This window comes from Seriola lalandi, unplaced genomic scaffold (assembly GCF_002814215.2).
Source record: "Seriola lalandi dorsalis isolate HSWRI2012SDOR001 ecotype SW California unplaced genomic scaffold, Sedor1 jcf7180002054795, whole genome shotgun sequence".
Taxonomy (NCBI): Eukaryota; Metazoa; Chordata; class Actinopteri; order Carangiformes; family Carangidae; genus Seriola; species Seriola lalandi.
The window spans coordinates 5,381,197-5,400,210 of NW_019525348.1; the positions used below are offsets into that span (position 1 = coordinate 5,381,197).

At 38.5% G+C, this 19,014-nt stretch overlaps 4 protein-coding genes across 5 annotated transcripts; 1 reads left to right on the forward strand and 3 right to left on the reverse strand.

The window, feature by feature from the left end:
• Positions 1–2,630: 2,630 nt before the first annotated feature.
• Positions 2,631–11,579, reverse strand: snx5 (sorting nexin 5). The gene is made up of 13 exons (XM_023425897.2): positions 11,419–11,579; positions 9,760–9,864; positions 9,525–9,635; positions 9,133–9,254; positions 8,893–9,016; positions 8,395–8,490; positions 8,180–8,285; positions 7,945–8,020; positions 7,718–7,757; positions 7,529–7,615; positions 6,802–6,961; positions 6,625–6,710; positions 2,631–4,045 (listed from the first exon to the last, which is right to left on the reverse strand). Exons 1-13 carry the CDS (start codon positions 11,452–11,454, stop codon positions 3,995–3,997), a joined length of 1,200 nt encoding a protein of 399 aa, XP_023281665.1. The 5' UTR covers positions 11,455–11,579; the 3' UTR covers positions 2,631–3,994.
• A 392-nt stretch (positions 11,580–11,971) lies between these two features.
• On the forward strand, positions 11,972–15,244 carry mgme1 (mitochondrial genome maintenance exonuclease 1). Its single transcript, XM_023425671.2, has 5 exons — positions 11,972–12,669; positions 12,782–13,019; positions 13,123–13,255; positions 13,464–13,594; positions 13,983–15,244. Exons 1-5 carry the CDS (start codon positions 12,150–12,152, stop codon positions 14,020–14,022), a joined length of 1,062 nt encoding a protein of 353 aa, XP_023281439.1. The 5' UTR covers positions 11,972–12,149; the 3' UTR covers positions 14,023–15,244.
• LOC111669390 (glycine N-acyltransferase-like protein 3) lies at positions 12,767–16,350 on the reverse strand. Its single transcript, XM_087179188.1, has 5 exons — positions 16,257–16,350; positions 16,000–16,130; positions 15,799–15,907; positions 14,809–14,935; positions 12,767–14,694 (listed from the first exon to the last, which is right to left on the reverse strand). The coding sequence occupies exons 1-5, from the start codon at positions 16,348–16,350 to the stop codon at positions 14,289–14,291; spliced, it is 867 nt and encodes a 288-aa protein (XP_087035314.1). The 3' UTR covers positions 12,767–14,288.
• Positions 16,351–16,922: 572 nt separating this feature from the next.
• Positions 16,923–18,943, reverse strand: LOC111669541 (glycine N-acyltransferase-like protein 3). Of its 2 annotated transcripts, none has more exons than XM_023425896.2 (5): positions 18,712–18,943; positions 18,537–18,617; positions 18,298–18,418; positions 17,539–17,671; positions 16,923–17,419 (listed from the first exon to the last, which is right to left on the reverse strand). In XM_023425896.2, the coding sequence occupies exons 1-5, from the start codon at positions 18,784–18,786 to the stop codon at positions 17,020–17,022; spliced, it is 810 nt and encodes a 269-aa protein (XP_023281664.1). In that variant the 5' UTR covers positions 18,787–18,943; the 3' UTR covers positions 16,923–17,019. The 2 variants fall into 2 exon arrangements, with proteins under 2 accessions (XP_023281664.1, XP_023281663.1); XM_023425895.2 differs by having other exon boundaries at positions 18,510–18,617; positions 18,712–18,940.
• Between the last annotated feature and the right edge of the window lie 71 nt (positions 18,944–19,014).

The window sequence follows — 19,014 nt, forward strand, 5'->3', positions numbered from 1 at the left end:
TGTGTGACATTTTCACTCCCTTTTCTCACACTGACTCTTCCTTTTCTCAGCTACCCAAAGTACATTGCTGGCAAAATTTGCTCCCTCAGCTCTCTCTTGCTTTAGTATTTGTATGATGTCATAATGACTATGACAATTAGCCTTTTACAGCATAGGATAAAACAGGGGTGAACTATAGATCTGTTGTGTGATGAGGTAAAATACTTGTCATGGATTACTCAGACTTTGAGTTTATGTATTTGTATTGTGTGCATAAAAGTAAATACCTGGCTGAACAGGGCAGGGCACACTAACCTAGGAAATGTTCGGCCAACACAACTTAGAAAACCTTCTGGTGCTTTGAACTTTTTAGCCTTGTGTTAATGACAGAACTGCATTATTCAAGAAAGAAAAAACATTGAGTGGTCATGAAATTACTGCGAGAATCAGTGAGAATCTGAATTATGTTATCATTAAATATGTTCCCATATGTAGATATCTTAACTCACAGTCATGATGCAGCTGCTGTTTGCTAAATCCTGAATACTGCAACTGACCCAAAGGCCCTCATGGAGAGCATTATGATTTGTTTTCTGCTAGTTTGAATCTGCAACATTCCTCACCTATAAAGGACAATACTTGAAAGAAACACTTGTGTTGTATGTCTCCAGGCAGAAAGGGTTGTCAGAGGGATATACTGTATGAGCCCAAAGCCTCAGAGCTGGAGGTGTGTCTTAACATTCACTGTCAATCAGGAGGTAGAAACAAAGAGGAAAAGGAATTCAAAACCTGTATCTGTGCAAATTAGACCTGATGGGTACCAGGAAGTAGCATCCTGTTCTGTTTCACTAATGAAGTGCTGACAATTCAGTTACACCAGCAAGAAACGCAGGTGCACTTTTCTATAGAGAGTCAGACAACACAGTTTCTATTTGAGGAAGACTTCATGCTTTATGCCTCCAATCCTTCTCAAAGGCTTCTGTCTGCACTTATCATGACTTTCCAGTTGAACAGTGATAGAGCTGTGGGACATGAGGCAGGTGCTTTCACCGGCTCAGTCAGCATAAATAAGTTGACTCTTTGCAGTTCACCTAACCATGACCACAACCAAAGGCTCAGAAACACTTAAGACAATTAGGACATAACACAGCAGAAGAAAGTACATGTGAACTCATGCCTTTTTGCTCAGTCCTTTTTGTTATTGCCTTCCATTATACATTCACAAATTCCTGGGCCTGTTTATCCAAGACCAGTGTGTGTATGACTGAGGATTTTGACACAATAGTAAAAAGATTTGGGATCATGAAGACATTGTAGAATTAATTATGAATGGTCAATCAGTGATAATGTCTCCAGAAGCTCTCAGAATTTGTAAAATTCACCTCTTATCATGCATTTAAAGCCTGTACATCATATCTATCTAAGTGTGCCTTTGGGGAGATGAGGAAATTCATAAAATCACAAAGCAAAATAAGACTCTGAACCAAGCAGGTTTTGTTGCCTTACACCATTGCAGACAAATTTCACACAGTGCATCATTGCCTCAGAAGTTTTATTTCTGCAATTAAAGCAAGAGCTGAGGAAATTCTTTATCACAAAAATACAGCAGCCATGCAAAAGGAACACGAAAAAGACTAAATTAGGGACTGATATTTTTCTGTTTCACACTGATAAGCTGTGATCAGTATCTGGACAATGAAGAGAAATAAGCTCTCTGTCGGTAAATGCCTAGAACGTGGCACCTTAAAACAGACACCTCAGGTTAAAGTCTGGGCCTTTTATTTCACATTCCTCTTCATGTTCCAAAAAGAGGCCGTTTTTCTTTGGATCCTCCAGTTCTTTCATGCCATGCTTTCAAATCCTGTTTGCTCTGATCGCAGTTGGCAAACTAATCTGTTTGTACTGATAGTGTGTTATGATCTCATTGGCTGTAGTCCGCAGTTTCATCCAATCGGTGAATCGAGCAAACCCTACAGAGCACTGTGTCTGCTTGACTGGTGATGTCAGTATTGACAAATATATTAGGGCAGGTACGGTATATTCTGTGTATGCACATGATCATTAAATGTTTCCTTTTCCTTCATGTCTCATTCAGGTGTAACCTTTCACTGCCATGTGTGGAATTATTTAAGTGCTGTTAATGGTCTTTATATACTTATCATAGATAATTATAAATTGACTATAATGCAGAGACTAGCATGAAGTATATGATGGATAACCTGATACACAAAAAAAAAAATGTTTAGCTATTCAGATATTAGTTACACAAGGGCTGTAGTGTTTCGCTGCAGATTATTTGTTAGGTCATGTTGCTTAGTGCTGCTCATAAAGTAGGACATGAAATGTGCATTTTGGTGGTGGTGATTCCCATGAGCGCTCTGGCATTTCCTCAAAGCTTACCTAATACACCACACAGTCCCTCTCCAGGATTCTCTGTGGTCAATGGATTTAACACAAACATGCATACAGCTGTGTTTAAATTCAAGGGCCCACACACTAAAACTTAGTGAAAACAGGGTGTAACGGATAGATGGATACTGCCACCTAGTGGTATAATGGGTGGCTCTTTAAAATACGAATACTGTTAATTTTTTGTAAGGAGTGACGGATAAGCTACACACCCTTAAAACAAATACAGAATGGCAAAGATCAAACTTGGGAAAGTAGGATTTATTCAATGCCATTATTACAAATTTATAAAATGCTAATGATCTGTAAGAAAAGCATCATGTAAAGAATTCACACAGTTGGAATCCATTAGAAATACATTCAATTTCTTAAAAAACTATAATGCATTTTAACACTCCAGTGAGCCTGGTCACGATTGTAAAGTATTTTTCATCTTTTTAGTGCACCTTCCTCTGACTGTTTGAAATAAACAGCTTAGAGGATCTGGTCAAATATATTGGGTCTTGTACATGAGAGCCTGTCAATAACAAAGAGGAATTTAGGGCAAAAAATAATAAAGAAAAACAACAATAATTTCACACTGAAAAGGAAAGCATGAATCGGTTGGGGTGAAGAAGCTGCTGAGAACATAATACATGTAGTGCAGGGGTGTTATGGGTGCCCTGTGCAAATAAAACCATTACCATTACTAATGTTGACTTAAATGAAAATGCTAATACTCAAATAGCCTTTAGTTTGACTTATTCTTCTCACCAATCTCTTGATGAAATCTTCTATGATTCATCCATATTTGTAAACCTAACATGCGTCTTTGAGAACTGTGGGATCTGAGGCCACTTCTGACAAACAAGAATATTGGGACTCATCCAACTGTCCATTCCTGAGGTGAAGTGCAGCTATTTTTGAACACATGAAAATCATCTGTCTTGTCTTCGAAGTCAGTCATGAGTTTCATTACTAGAGGGTTGGTTTGGTTGCACACTAATCTCAGAGCCCAGGAATGCAGAGCATGAGGATTTTTTTTTCCAGGCACTAGTTTTGCTTCTGTAAAACTGTTCCATTAGCAAACGTAAAAGCCCCAACAGATTAAGCATATGAAATAAAACTTACATTATGGCTATGTGGAAAAAAACATTCTCTAAGCCTTTTTAAAAAGGTATTTACAATAGGGAGGATGTTAGAGTCGAAATTTATGGAGGCAGAAACATGATCAAAAAGGCAAGGTTTTTACTATGTGCATAATGTAGTAATGAGAAATCAAAGAAATTACCAAAAAAGAGAAGTCACCTCTGTCGGTGCTGAAAAAATATGGAAGACCTTAATGTTGGCAGCCTCATTCTCTGAAGGCATTCACACCGAGTGTGACTTCCATAAATAATGGAAAAGGATGGACCACAGACCAGAGGACAAGGACTCTGTAAACATGAAGACATTCTGCTTACAAGACACTTGGTCTCGTGCAGGGTTTTAAAGTGGCATCAGACCCCTGGGTGGGAGCAGAGATAGGGCTTAGATTCATGTCCATGCAAGGCCCTGGGGACGCCAGATTTCCATTTGTTATGACTGGTCACTTGGTGATGGTAGGAAAGGAACATGTGGAAACATGTCAGTTGCTCTTGAGCAGATCAATGCATCCCTGCAGTAGAGTCACATTGTTCTGTGGAGACAGGAGGAAACAGTATTAATAACCCTAACTATATACTATATATCACATTATTGTCAGAGGGTCCAGACTAGCCAAGTGTTATTACTGTATTCTCTTTTAAACAGAGTTTCTGTCTCTTCATGTTTTAAGACTTAAAATAATCAACTGTTTACATTGTGGTGTATGTTTTTCTTTAAATTCCAACTAATCTCTTGCCAAATACAACATCTACATCCACACTTGTAACCCAGTCAGTTATAATTTGTCAGTTATAAAGGTATCCTGATTTTGAAACAGTGAATATGCTTGTACACTCACCAAGCACTTTATTAGGAAAACTTGTATACTTGCTTATTCATGCAATTATCCAGTCAGCCAATTATGTGGCAGCAATACAATGCATACAGATCAGGAAACTCAGTTACTGTTCACATCCTACACCAGAGTGAGGGAAAAATGTGATCTCCATGACTTTAATTGTCACGTAACTGTTGGTGCCAGGCTGGTTTGAGTAATTGTGAAACTACTGATTTCCTGAGATCTTCACACACAACAGTCTCTAAAGTTTTTACTCAAAAACAAAAAACATCCAGTGAGCTGCAGTTCTGAGGACAGAAACCCCTTGTTGTTGAGAGAGGTCAGAGGAGAATGACCAGACTGGCTGGAGCTGACTGAAAGGCTATGGTTACTCATATAACCACTCTTTACAACTGTGGTGAGCAGAGAACCATCTCAGAGTGTACAACATATTGAGCCTTGAGGTGGATGGGCTACACTCCTGTCAGCCAAGAGGCTTTAGTGATGTCCCTCACTTGTGACTCACTTTGGAAATTGTAGAAATTGATTGTAGAAATGAATTTAACATTACTTTTAGATCCACTTCATCATAAACGTACCAGTAGTGTTCTTTGTGCTTGTGCCAGTGAGCCATAACTATTCCATAAGCACCTTTCAATTGTAAACTCAACTTACATCTCAAATCAAATAATTTCATCAACACTGTCTCACCATCACACTTCCCACCCTGGGAGTGCAGAGGAGAGGGGTGGACTGTAGCTACTGACAATCATGGTCAGTTGTGGAGCAACCATGGATGTTGAAATGCACGGATGATGCCAGGATGTGGCAAGATTCATGAAAGGTTTAGTTGCCTTTTGCCCGATATTACATATGACCATATTAAGTCTTTTTTGCATCAACCACTAGCCTACCTGATTAAATTATCAGAAATCCAACATAACACCAAATGCCATTAAAAATGCAGAAATGTGCATATATCGTAGAAGTACGATTTTAGTTTTCATACAGATTTTGTGTGTAAAATTGCTGCACTCAACACAGCCGTCTCAGACAACACCACCTGCATTTACAATCAACTGTGACAATGAGAGAAACTGGAGATAAGCTGGATTTTGAAATTAAATCCAGTGGATATTTAGCCTGTGATTTCATCAACTACATGTCTATAGTATATAGTAAGGCTGCACAATTAATCGAAAAATAATCGAAATCGCAATACGGCCAAGTGCAATATCCAAATCGCAGGAGCAATTTTTCTGATAAAGATAAAATGTGTCACAATATTGTTGTGTATTGTTAGCACCATAAGCGTTGCTACAGAGATGCCCTGGCCTACAAATCATATTCTCCAGACGTAAAGGATCATGATTGTTCGGTACAAAACTCAATAAGAATCACATCAGCATTTTTTGTTTTCAGTGAAAATGAAATGCTAGAACAACTATTCCAACTGTAATCGCAATAACATATCACAATCACAATATCTGCCAAGTCTATAGTCTATAGATGCTTTAAAAAATGCTGTCTCTGTGCCTCTGCTAGTCAGTCCACAATCTGATGGGTGTGCAACAAATCATTCAAGGCATCCACCTCCATGTCTGATCACTTTGTTTATTCTCAGAAATTGTCTTGTTTGTTGCATTAATGGTTGTTGCAGCCATTAGCCTCTCAAACTTTGTTTTGTTTGTAACACTGTCTCCATTCTGCACAGGAACAATATATATATCAATACTCAGGAGAGACTTGCATTGACCATTTAAGGTTAATTGTGTTTTGGGCAGAGCATGTGGCTCACCAAAGCGAGCATATTTTCAAGATGACTGTGCTTTATAAAAGGGAAACGGTGTGGAGGTGCACAGTTTTATAAATCTGATTACTTTTTTGCTTATGCCATTTTCGGCTTTTATGCGCATGTACACTTTTAGTATGGATCCAACGCACTATTTTATAAATGAGGCCCCAGATCTGAATCTAATAGATACAACAGAAAATTGGCAGCATGAATGTGCAGTTGACAAATCTGCAGAAATGATGTGATGCAATCATGACAACATGGAGCAGAATCTTAGAGAAATTTTTCCAACATCTTGTGGAACCTATGCCATGACGACTTGAAGCTGTTTTGAGAGCAAAGGGAGGCTCTGCCAAGTATTAGTTTGGTGTTCTTAAGTGCTTGGTGAGTGCATGTCCCCATAGGAATGTGATGAAAGTATTAGTCATTACTGTAAATGTCAACATACTATATCACAAAGTGATCTAAGGACGGTTGCCTGTCTCTTTGTGCTGCTCACCTTGGCATGTTTTATCTCCAGCTCAGCCATCTCTATGAGGTTCTTCCTGAAGGCCACAACACGCCTGCCCTTGAAACCGGTGAGCTCTATGAGGAAAACATTATGCAGTATAAAAAGGACTCACGTAGTGCATACCATTTACACAGAAAGAAACAAGTACAGAATGGATGCACAAACCTTTCTTCCCAGACTCTGAAAGCCTGTCAAATTTCTGCAGGCAGTGCTGCTGGTGCTCCTCTGCCTGGGGTATGTCCTTGCTTTTCAGTCGGGCCTTATCCAAAGCCTTGTTAGAGTTCTCATAGTCAGCTAATGCCCGAGCTCGCCTGTACAAAAGGTCCTAACAGACACAATTCAGATAATTAAAAATGAGAAATAAAAGAATGGGGAGCTTAAAGAGAAATTGCAATTTGAAGTACTACAACTACCAATCCACTGAGCTCAACATCTAATTTCATGTTTGCAAAAGACAGATTTTAACAGAAGATGTGCTGAACTGGAAATAACAGTCATCGAAAAATACATGCACTTCTGTCTTGTATACCAGGGTTTCTTACTGCTCCTCAAATGCAATATTCAAATTTGAATAAATACTAATTTGGGTCTCATGCTGAACATAACAAAAATGAATATCTCTCATAATATGATGATTGTAAAATAGCTGGCTTGCTGCTAATGCAAATGATTTTCTCTTTATCTTTACCCTTCAATATTTCAGATTTATTTATAAAAATTAATAAGGATTAATACCGAGCCCTGATCTGTGATAAATAGCACAGCATTTGTTATTACAATGTGTTCTATTATGTCTGCGCTTGAAACACAGTGATGTGTGAACTGCATAAACAAGCAGCATAGTTGTGAGTGTGAGAATTTTGTATGAAGGCAGAAGATAAACATGTTTCACCTTAGCAGCCTGGATGTCTCTCATGTAGTATCTTAGCAACTCTGTCAGTTTCAGCTCCTGGTCAGATGCTACTCTTCCCTCCACTTTCTGCAGAGAAATTAATAAAGACATATAGTAGCTACCATAATGTACTAATAAATCAGGACAATGTATTAGATATAGGACACTTTAAAAAGAGATTCTACTTACTCTAAGCTTCTCAAACAGGTCTGACAACTTCTCCAGGTGTCTGAGAAAACAATTACAGACATGATGAAGTATGTGAATACAAACAGCATGCAATTATTATCACAACCCAACATCTTGAAAATGACTTTGTTCCACAAGACGAGGCCAAATGAAAAACATTTCTTATAATCTTCAACACCAAGTACAAACAAACAAAAAAAACATTAAATTATACATATTACACTCACTTCTTATTTGCTGTACTATCGTCCCCAGAGATACTGTTCAGAGTGGCAGAGATGTGAATATAATCATCCGCAATATCTGTAATAACAGGAATTATCAATCAAAACTAAACAAAATTCCAAATATGAATTAATTCATTCCAACATCACAGATCTCCTTATGTTAGGTTCAGTTTGAAGAGTTTTGTACAACTCAAAGTCGAGTTCAATAGGGTAAATGTAAAAATGTCTTTAATACTTTTGTGGGCACGGGTCATTTTCTCTGCTTTAGCAGTGGAATCTTTTATCTTGCTGTAGTAGTCAAGCAGGAATGTCTTCTCCTGCTCAAAAAAGTCATCGACTTCCTGTGTGGGAAAAAAACACAGAAGCAAAGGTTATTGTGGAAGGGGCTGCAAAACTGCAAATGTAATGCTGTCATACAAATTCTGTGAACAGATCATGCAGAAGCCACACCTTTACTCCTGAGATAAGGACCTCATCAGCTGACTTCACCATGTTTTTAAAGAATCCTCCAAACATTTCCTTGGCATTCTTTCTTCTCACACTCAGCTAAAATGACAGAATTCAGAAAGGATAGATATGAAATCCATGAGAGGAAGAGGATTTATTTGTTAAAACTTTTTTCTGTGACTGCAACTTCAGTAACATTTGTGCTTGTGTTATTGGTTCTTTTTTTTTTTTTTTATCATTATGTGTCACAGTATGCTCCACAAATACATGTGGCCTGTGCTCTTTTATCACACTGCTACCTAAATATATAAAGTGTTAACTCTTAGCTGAGTTCTGCAAACAAACACCACTGCTACTGACTGACAAAGAGTACATTGATAAGCATAACTGCTGATCACAGCAGGATGTAAGCCATGTGTCACAAGTGTCCAGTAAACTCTACTTCCTCTCTTTCCAACAGACAACTCGGGGGAAAGGAAGTCAGCATTATGAGGAACTCACATCCTGGTCATACTCTAAGAAAATCTGGAAGTTTCTGTCTTTGCTTAAAATGGGGTGAGAGGACAATCTCTGCAGGAAGATTTCGTGCACTTGGACAGTCTTCTTGAAAACAGCCAGGTATTCACTGAAAAGAAAAGAAAAGACCATGGATTATACAGATGAAGCAGCTTTTGTAACAGTACATTATCTAAAGGATAGAATACAATTTATTTATATTTTGTTTTTGAGCATCACACTCACGCCTCCAGCTCCTGCTTCATTTTAGCATACTCCTCTTTGGTCATAGTGGCTTCACCTTCCCCCAGTTTGTGCATCTTTTCTCTTGGGCTCTCAAAGTCAGGCTTTGGGGGTGCTGGGGGAATCTATGAAAGGTAAAGCAGGATATAAATTACTTTAAAGATTAATGACAGGTTAAAAGGCCTTAATGTGTAATGTACAATTATAAATTTGGAAAAATAAGTTTCAAAAGGATAACTGCTTGATTCTTTTGGAATATACGCAGAGCAAAAAAACTGTGTGGCTGTCTTTTAACTTCTCCTTTCTTCAGTGAGTGCACAGACACCAAAGACAAATAGTGGTATTATGGCCTCTGTTTACATCTGCAAGTCATGTCTGCAAGTAGTCCAACTCACTATCAGGCCAGCGTAGTCCTCTGTCTCAACCAGAGTGTCATGTAGCCAGATGAAGTCTTCATGCTGCCTAGGAACAGAGAACTCTGGCTTCTGGAAAGAGCTAAGAGTGGTCTGGGAACAGAGTTACATGAATAGAATTTTGTAAGGAAAACTTTCAACATATCAGCAAATACCCTTAGAAATATTTTTAAGATTACTAGTAGGGTTTGGTGGAAGGGTACAAACAACTCTTTACTTTTGTATGGACAGTGAACTTGACTTTGTCCCTTTCACAGAGTGCATCAGGAATGTCAATGAGAAGAGAGGCATCGTTGTTTAGATCCACAGACACAGAGCGCATCTAAAGAGAAAGAATAAATCAGGGTTATCCAAAAGATTCTTATGTGTAAAGACAAAAAATATCCCATCTCATATACAATTGTTCTTCAGAAATATCCAACAGGTCTCTCATCTAGTCATCATTCTGGACTATATCATGAATGCCATTTGATTCACTGGTTTGATTTGATTTGACAGTTTATCTACAGACTTGGCTCTTGTTTGCCTTGGTGTTTCTGTGGAATCCCATGTAAAAGTGGGATTGCATGTAGCCAAAACACTATTCTCAGCTTGCAACTACGGCATTTTGAATATTGGTTCTATAATTATAGGTCAGTATTCATATTTCACAGATGTAACAGTATCAGCAAAATCTTAGCCAGTAAGGCAGCAATACAAATCCTCAGTGACTGGAGTCTTTCCTAGCTTGACAAGACAGTTCATAGGAAAGTTGTGTTAGCATCTACAATACTGACAGTTAGAAAGTACAAAAGGAAAACATATCAGACCATGAACAGTCTCAAATCACAGAACTCAGTCTCAATCCTAGGATCTCATAAAAACTTTAAAAAAGAAATCCTAACTTGCACAGTGGCCCTCAGAATTCTGAAATGCACAAAACTGCAGCACTGAAAATAATTCTTCCATGAGTTTAGAGCTTCAGGTGCCTGTGTGTTGCTGGGTAAAATGTCTGGATGGAGTTAAGTATTGGATCTAACAGTAAGTAGAGCCTCTAGTCCTTTGGCAGTTAGAGCTAGTCTACACACCCTAGTTGATCTGTTATATTATGACATAAGAAATAAATATAATCTTTACTATTTACTCTCTTGCTGGGTAAAGGGCAAACCTTACATTCAGTTGCCATTTTAATGGGTACAACCACCATGAAGGTTATACTGTGCAGATTTTATTGTAACTGTGTTAGAGAGGTGTTGATATCTCATTGACAGACAAGGGATGGACAAAATTTAAGAAACTCGTCCCAGTATAACAATTAAGCTCAAAAGCACCTTTGGCAATATACTCCAAAATGGCCACAAAGTTGAAGTCTTTAAAACTGCTAAATCAAATTAAGGTCATGTTATAGTTAACTTGTCTTAACATTGGTTAGAATGCTAATAATTTTAGCTCAGTCCACTAAGCTGTCACAGGCCAGAGTGCTGCAAAGCTCTGCAATACAGTAGTTTAATGGAGTAACAACGTAGTTTAAGAGACACCTCAATGTTATACAAGCCATGTTAGTTTTCTGTAACTTTAACGTTATGTTTCAGTGAACAATTGACCTTAACTGTGACACGTTTAAACACGTCCAGTAAGTTAGGTAACGTTAGCAAACAACACTTGTTTGCATACATGCAGACTGACACTACTCAGTTAACATTAACGTTTACGGTAACACACCTATTGATAGCTGTACCGATAAAACGTTAGCTAGCTTTAGCCAGAGGCTAGCGTTGTGTAGGCAGAAAAGTTAGCGGTAATAACTTGCCAGAAAGCAACCGTTATTGTTAGCAACCTTTATGCTACTAGGGCTGACTTTTGGTGCAGTTTATATGTCAAGACCCATTTACTTTACCTTTTCCTTGCTGTTTTCGTCTAAGGTGGATGTCATGATGGGGCTGAAATCGACGGAATGGCAAGAACAGGCCAACAACCCAAATAACAAAACTATATGCAGGAAGCTCTTCCTCCGCGGAATGGTTAGCTGCCTGACGAGCTGTCAAATCGCTTTTTTCGCCCCCATCCTGGTGATGAAAGATTAAATCCCGCCTACAGTGAATTTGACTGGACAATGTCAAATTTGCTAAAGCTACGATTGGGTTTTATCCCAATCAGTCATATCACATTTTTGTACCCTTTGGATTGACATATTATGATCTTTATGATAACTTGTTTTTAAATGGTAATGTGACCGTTTGTTTCCGTTAACAAACAGATGAGTTGTTAGGAGCAAAAAAAGTAAATGAAAGTAACTAAACTAAACCCCGCCGCCTAGGCAATGACCATACGGATGTATTTCAATGATACACTGCACCTTATGGGTAATGTAGTTTCTACTGTTTCAAATACAGTCATGAATCCACCCGGAACTTCAATTTCCAGGTACGGAAGTTTGTGCAACCAAAAAGGCGCGTCGTTTAGAAACAGTTGTGTGCATTTGGACGAGTTACTCTGGGACATGTTGGGGCATGGACCGTTGCAGTAATGTACTGTAAGAACATCGAAACTGCTTTTGTTATACGTAGTTAGCTAGTTGATAAGTTATTATTTTTCATATTTCAAGTGTGTTGAGTGAAAGCCGCCTGAATGTTCATTCTTAAACTCGTGGTGTCTGTTGGAGGCAGCATGGTCCCTCAGTGCACCTCCCTCCTTGTGAGGAACTTGTCACTTGCCTGTCATTGCCTAAGATACCCCAAACGAAACAGCCCATACAGCCCATCGAACAGTGAGCGCTACTCTTCTCTTTTGAAGTCTGTCATGTCCTCCAGGGTCAGTTCCCAAACCCCAGAGACCCTCCAAGCGGAAGACGACCACATTTATGGACCTATCGTCAAAGGGCAAACACCCTCCTCAAGACCAGAGATGAGAGAACCTAGAACCTTTCATCCCTTCTTAAACTGTGAAAAGACTCTCGAAACGGAGGAGCCTGAGTCAGGACTTCCAGTCCGGATTTTGTTTGACAGGAGCCCAGGAAGGACTATCGTACCGAGTGTGAGCCGCATACTTCAGCAGACGCTTTCCCCAGAGCAGATCTTCTACCTGGAGAGATGGAAGAAGAGGATGGTCGCAGAGCTTGGAGAGGATGGCTTCAAAGAATACACACAGAGTAAGTTTTGGAACATGATTGAACATGCTACTATCATGTGTTAGTTGTGTATTCTTGATATTCGTGCTTACAGGTGAGATTCTCAAGTGACCCAATATTGTTTTTCAAACAGATTTATTTAAACAAGGGAAGATCTTCCATTCCGTTTTGGAGGATGTTCTGATGTCAGGTGAAACATGGGAGGAAACACATCCTCCAGAGACACCAGAGTATCCACCTGAAGTACAGGGATACATGGAGAGCATATCTCACATACTGGAGGATGTCACTGCAGTGAGAGCTACTGAAAGTACAGTACAACATGACACCCTGAACTATCTGGGAATTGTAGACTGTGTTGCTCACTACAGGTAAATATGCTGAATCTGCAGACACAGGTAGACTGTGCATTTTCCGTACGAGACTTGACTTTTCATACAACATTCACTACACTCTGCCTGTTTTTGTCCACAGAGGCGTACTGTGCGTTATTGACTGGAAGACTTCAGAAAAGCCCAAACCATTCCTGAGAAACACATATGACAACCCTATTCAAGTGGCAGCCTACGCTGGAGCTTTGAATAGTGACGACAACTACAAATACCAGGTGTTCTATTGAGATAAATGTTGTGGTGACCTTCTACTTCACTGATTTTCACCCAGATTGTAGAACTGTCTCTCAGCCTGAAGTCAGATTCCTAACTTATAGGATAGATTATAGAAAAGTAATCATCAGTCTTAGTGATAACTCTTTCTGCCACTGTGTGTCACACATAGGCAAAACTTCATAAGCAACTGATCTCTTCTCACTGCAGGTTGAAAATGGGCTCATTGTCGTGGCCTACAAAGACGGTTCACCTGCCCACGCTCATCAGCTGAGCTCAGAGCTGATGCTAGAGTACTGGAAAACTTGGTTGCTACGCCTTGAAGAGTTCACAGAACAGAGGTGACGCATTTAGAACAGTTTTTTCCTATTCCTTTCAAAATAATTACAATTCCATTTCCACTTTGCTCCTTCATGAACTAGTGAAACTAAAATGTTTAGTTGACAAATAATTTGATGAATCAAGAGGAATTTCAAATCAAACTAACAGTTGATTAACGAGGTAGTAGTTTGGAGTCACTATAGTTACTTGTTACTGCAATTTCTCATTATATTTGACCTTTTATAAACCATATATACCACAAGTTTTAATTTAATTTGCTCCCAGCACCAGAGCAGTCTGGATAATAAATAATCTTTTGACTAAAATTGCCCACTATTTCCCCTTTCTTAAACATAGGGTAATAAATAGGTACATAATTTACATTAAGATTTCTTCTTTTCATTTCAGACCCAGTCATGTGTCAAGTGCTTTTTCAGAAAAGAGATGAGATGTTTGAAAAGACATCTGCAAAGGCATGTCCACTGAGCAGGTTTTTTCAGTTCAAGGCGACTGAACCTGGAGTGAAAGTGTAACATGCTCCAATGCAGTAGGAGCTTTTTTACCCTCATTTTTCACTAGCATTTTCATTTCATCACAGCCCTTTTCTGTGCTACAAATGCAAATTAATTAGCTCACATTCTGGATCTTACTTGTTAATATATGGGCCTAGTTAATTAGAAACCTGCACTTCAATATTAGCCTTCATTGAAATATCTAAATATAATTGAATGCAAACCAGGTTTCCCTGTACGAGGGATTTTCAGTAAAGCCCAAGTTTTTAAAGAGCCTGTAGGAGACCGTGTTCTCCTCCTCTATGAAGCAGTAGACTGGGTAGCCCTCAGCAAGGAGTCTTCTGGCCATGGTGCCGACCAGGACTTTGGCGTAGCCTTTCCCTCTGTGCTCTGGCAGAGTGTACAACATCCCCATGGCACACGACGAATAGGTCAGGATCCAGGACACAGGCTTTCTCTCTGCATCCAGCACACAGCAGGAGGGGAAGTTTGCAGTCATGTTGTGCATCATCCTCATAGCAGCCTCATTCTTTCCAAACTTCCATGTCTGATTCACTAAGCCAATGTGAGATTCATCCAGACAACTTAGGCAGATCCCTGGGTTGATGCTGAACAGAGAGGAGAAAGAGCAGAATCCTGTATTATTAAGGACCTATCAAACCTTGAAATAATGGTTTTGACTCGCACTAGAATTAAGATATAGCTGTATGGACAGGCTTTACCTGTCTAGAGAGGGAAGCTTGGATACATCCTCTAGAATCATCATGTGACACACGGCCCTTTTTTTGCTGGGTGCGTTTTTTTCTGATGCCACAGCTGTGAATATCTCTGCATGGCGAAGATCAATTCCTTGGACAGAAGGAAAAAAAGTTTCTTCTTTTTTTTTTTAATGGAAAAGGTATTAACCAATGTGTGAAACTTAATGTACTATTCGTATTTCTTTTGAGTAGCCTACTGAGAAACTGTATGCTGTATTTAAACAGGATTAGAAATTCCGGTGTCAGAAATTATTTCCACCTTGCTTTGAAACCTTAAATGTGCAAAGGGTGATATATTTGTAACAAAAAGATCAAGTAATATTGTTGCTATGATATAACAAAAAGTTAATAAATATTGTTTTACATAGCCATCTTGGAATAAAGGTTTTCTGTTCCCTTATGATATGAATCCTCAATCATGACCTCTTTTCTCCTAATTTCTTCCTTTCTTATTTACCTGTTTTATTCCCCAGTGCTTTGCTTTTACTGATCTTTGCCCTCATAAGCTTTTGTGGTGTAGGAATATGAAATAAAATTATGTCATATCTGTCTTGGATCACTAAATGATATGCCACCAACAATGGGAGGACTTTGAACACAATGAAATAATAGGTTTAAGTTCAAAACACAGCTATATTTTTATATTAATGGCTGCAGTACAAAAATCAAGATCTACTATCAGATATCTGGGTTATGTAACTTCCTTTCCTTTATATCTTGTCATTACGTTTTGAAGGAATTATCATTTAATGGAAAATTCCTTCATTAAAAAAATAGAGCTGAATAATGGGAGTGCAAAGATTAGTGTATTAATGACATGGTAGTATTTCAATTACCATATAAAGCCGTTATCGAAGAGCAATGTGCAAAGAAAGGAACAAAATAAGAATTAAATGAACTTACTTCCGTTACTATTGGAGAAACGGTGAGAACAACAAAAGTGCTTTCCATTACCAACACAAAGGAACAAGGTCCAATCAATAACAGACGACTTCCTTATGGTTTCCTTGAGCATAACTTCATCGTTTGCAAAAACCAGTACGTCTTTGAAGAGATCACCCTCCTGTAAGAAAAATGAGATAAGATACTGTACGCAGACATACAGAGGAAGGATATACAGTATATATATTATTTTTAATACACATATACAGTTACCTGTTCATATTGTGGTTTGCAGAGGATAACATTGAACTCTGGCCATCTGTCCACTAAAACCTTTACAGGGTCTGATCTGACTCTGTTTCTGAGGACCAAAGTACCGTAAACCTTAAAAATGAAACAAATAACTTACATATACAACTAATACAACTAATAGTTTGATCAGTTATTAGTGAGGCAGTGTACTTTCAAAAGTGACGCCGACGACATAAAAGTCAATTGTAGCGATCATCGATTTGCATTAGTCTGTTTACAATATTGTACGAGTTTGCACGCCGGCTGTGACCGCGGTAAATATCTTTTCAACAGGGTCTCTGCCGTTTTCAGCTGCTCCCCAGTCAGCTCCATGGTTCGTAATGTTTGGTGATATTTCTTCAGTATGAAATATCAAGAAGAAGCACTTAAGAAGACCAGTTCATGGATTGGAGGATCGATCATGGAAGTCTGCTCCTGTAAGAAACAGCACTTTCGTCACGTGAGTTGAAGGCAAACTTGAAGAGGGGAAGAAAGTCTCCTCCATATTTTCTAATGCTTATTCTAGTTCACCACCACGTCAAAATATTGTAGACCCTTTCCAGATTTGTCAACATTTTTCGACATTATTTGTCATTATTAAAAAGGCGATTATCTTCATTCAATGTAATTACTGATGTCTTTTCTCCAATAATCAATCAATCTATCTATCTATCTATCTATCTATCTATCTATCTATCTATCTATCTATCTATCTATCTATCTATCTATCTATCTATCTATCTATCTATCTATCTGATTTGGAGAGCCTGTAAAATTTGGACTCTGTAATAGCACATATTAAAATGCGACAATGCACTATCAATATATGACCAATAAGATTACAATTACTTTAAAATGTTTAAAATGTGCAAGCAAAGAAAACTTGTGTCACAGCAATGACAGACTAGTGTTATTAATTACCTTTAATTTTGGTTACATTACACGTCATCCATATTTTTATCCATTCATCCATCCATCTTAAACTTCACGGCAGTTACAAAATCAAAAGTTGAATTCAAACCATGCCGCCCTGTATGAGGGGTCCTCAGTGAAGCCCAGGTTTTTAAAGAGTCTGTAGGAGACCACATTATCCTCCTCTATGAAGCAGTAGACTGGGTAGCCCTCAGCATGGAGTCTTTTGGCCATGGTGCCTACCAGGACTTTGGCGTAGCCTTTTCCTCTGTGCTCTGGCAGAGTGTACAACATCCCCATGGCACAGTAATCATACACCAGAATCCAGGACACGGGCTGACCCTGGTCATCAGTGATGCAGCATGACGGGAAGTTGCTGATGAGGTTTTTAATGGTATTGTAACCTTGCTCATCCCCTCCAAACTTCCAGGTTTTATTCACCACGTCAACATGGGAAAGGTTCAGAGATGAAATCCTTGATTCAAGCTCACTATAGAGAAAAACATTATTCACACATTATTGCATCTGAGATGAGAAAAAATATTTTACTTTTCTCTGATGCAGATTCAAGTATATCCTTTCAAGTGCATTTTAATTATCTGAACATACCTGTCCACTTTTGGCACGAGAACATGGCTGCTGTCTGGCAAATACAGAAGATTCACCAAAGTAAAGCATCTGTTATTAACCTCTCTTTCAGAAGACACTTCTTTGAGCATGGCGGCATGGGAAATGTCCAAACCTGTGGGACAAAAATGATTCACATGTTAATGCTATTCTATATAGTCTCTGCAAGGGGTTGCACTAGTAGTGAAGGAAATATTCACATCTCTAACTCAGTAAAAATATAGCAAAACCATACTGCAAAAACACTCCATTACTGTTAAAGACCTGCATGAAAATGGAAAATATAAACAATATTGTTGTTAAATGTACTTAAGGTAGCAAAAATAAAAGTACTCAATGCAGAAAAATGGTCCCTATGAATATTAAACTATTAAATATTATGTTATATACATTATTATAACTAATGCATTATTTATAACTATCACTTTACAGTTAAAATAATGCATCGTATTTTATAAGCTTACCATTCTAGATGATTCCAGTGCAAAATCTTGTAATAAAGTAGTAACTACAGCTGTTATTTACCGGTAGTGAAGTAAAAGGTACAATCTTTACCGCTGAACTGTATGGCATGAAATACAAATACTACGATAAAGTACAGTTCTAGGACAGGACATCTCTTGGGTAAATATATATAGCTACATGTATTGAGTTACACACCAACAATGAACCTGTGTTGTCGTCAAGTCCCATCATGACTGAATATTAAACCACTTGTTCTGTGCAGTTCTCTAAATTCACCTCCGACTAGGAAAGAAGAACTCCAGTCAACTGCATCCTGCTCTGTCAGCATTTTCCTTAAAATCTGTTCATCCGTGCTGTAGTATGCCACCTTTTTCCTAAATTCCAAGGCGTGCTTGTTCTGTGGGGTAAGCACAAAATTCAACAATCATGTGGCACATTAAAATTTCAGTCTGCTACAGCAACAATTATCTAACAGGATGTGAACTCACCTCTCGATGTGGTCGGCAAATGATTACCTTAAAATCAGGCCACTCATCAACGACTATTTCCAGTGTACTGGGTTTGTTTCTGTTGATACCATATAGGAATCCGTAGACCTTAAAACAGGAAAAATTGGAAGTACAATTGTTTAGGCAATGGATAATGCTGCCATAATGAAGAGTCTGTTTGAAATAGGTTGCAGTCGTTTACCTTAAAACTCTTCGGTAAGTGTTTTAGCAGAACTCCTTCAGCAATCTGCAGCTCATCTTTGTGTAGGACCTTCATGTTTGGGCAGTGGAGCTTCCTGACTGACACACTTTATTACCTCCTGTCCTTTAAACTCATGTGTCCCAATAAAACTTTTTCAATGGGTCAGCCTTTATAAATCATTGACAGTCGGTCGTCGCCGTTCATGTTGTGCATATCCTATACTATCGTTTCACGTCTGCTCAAAGTAAGTAGTTGGTTACTTCCTGTCTGAAATTTAAAAATAAGAGCTATATTTAGAAATAT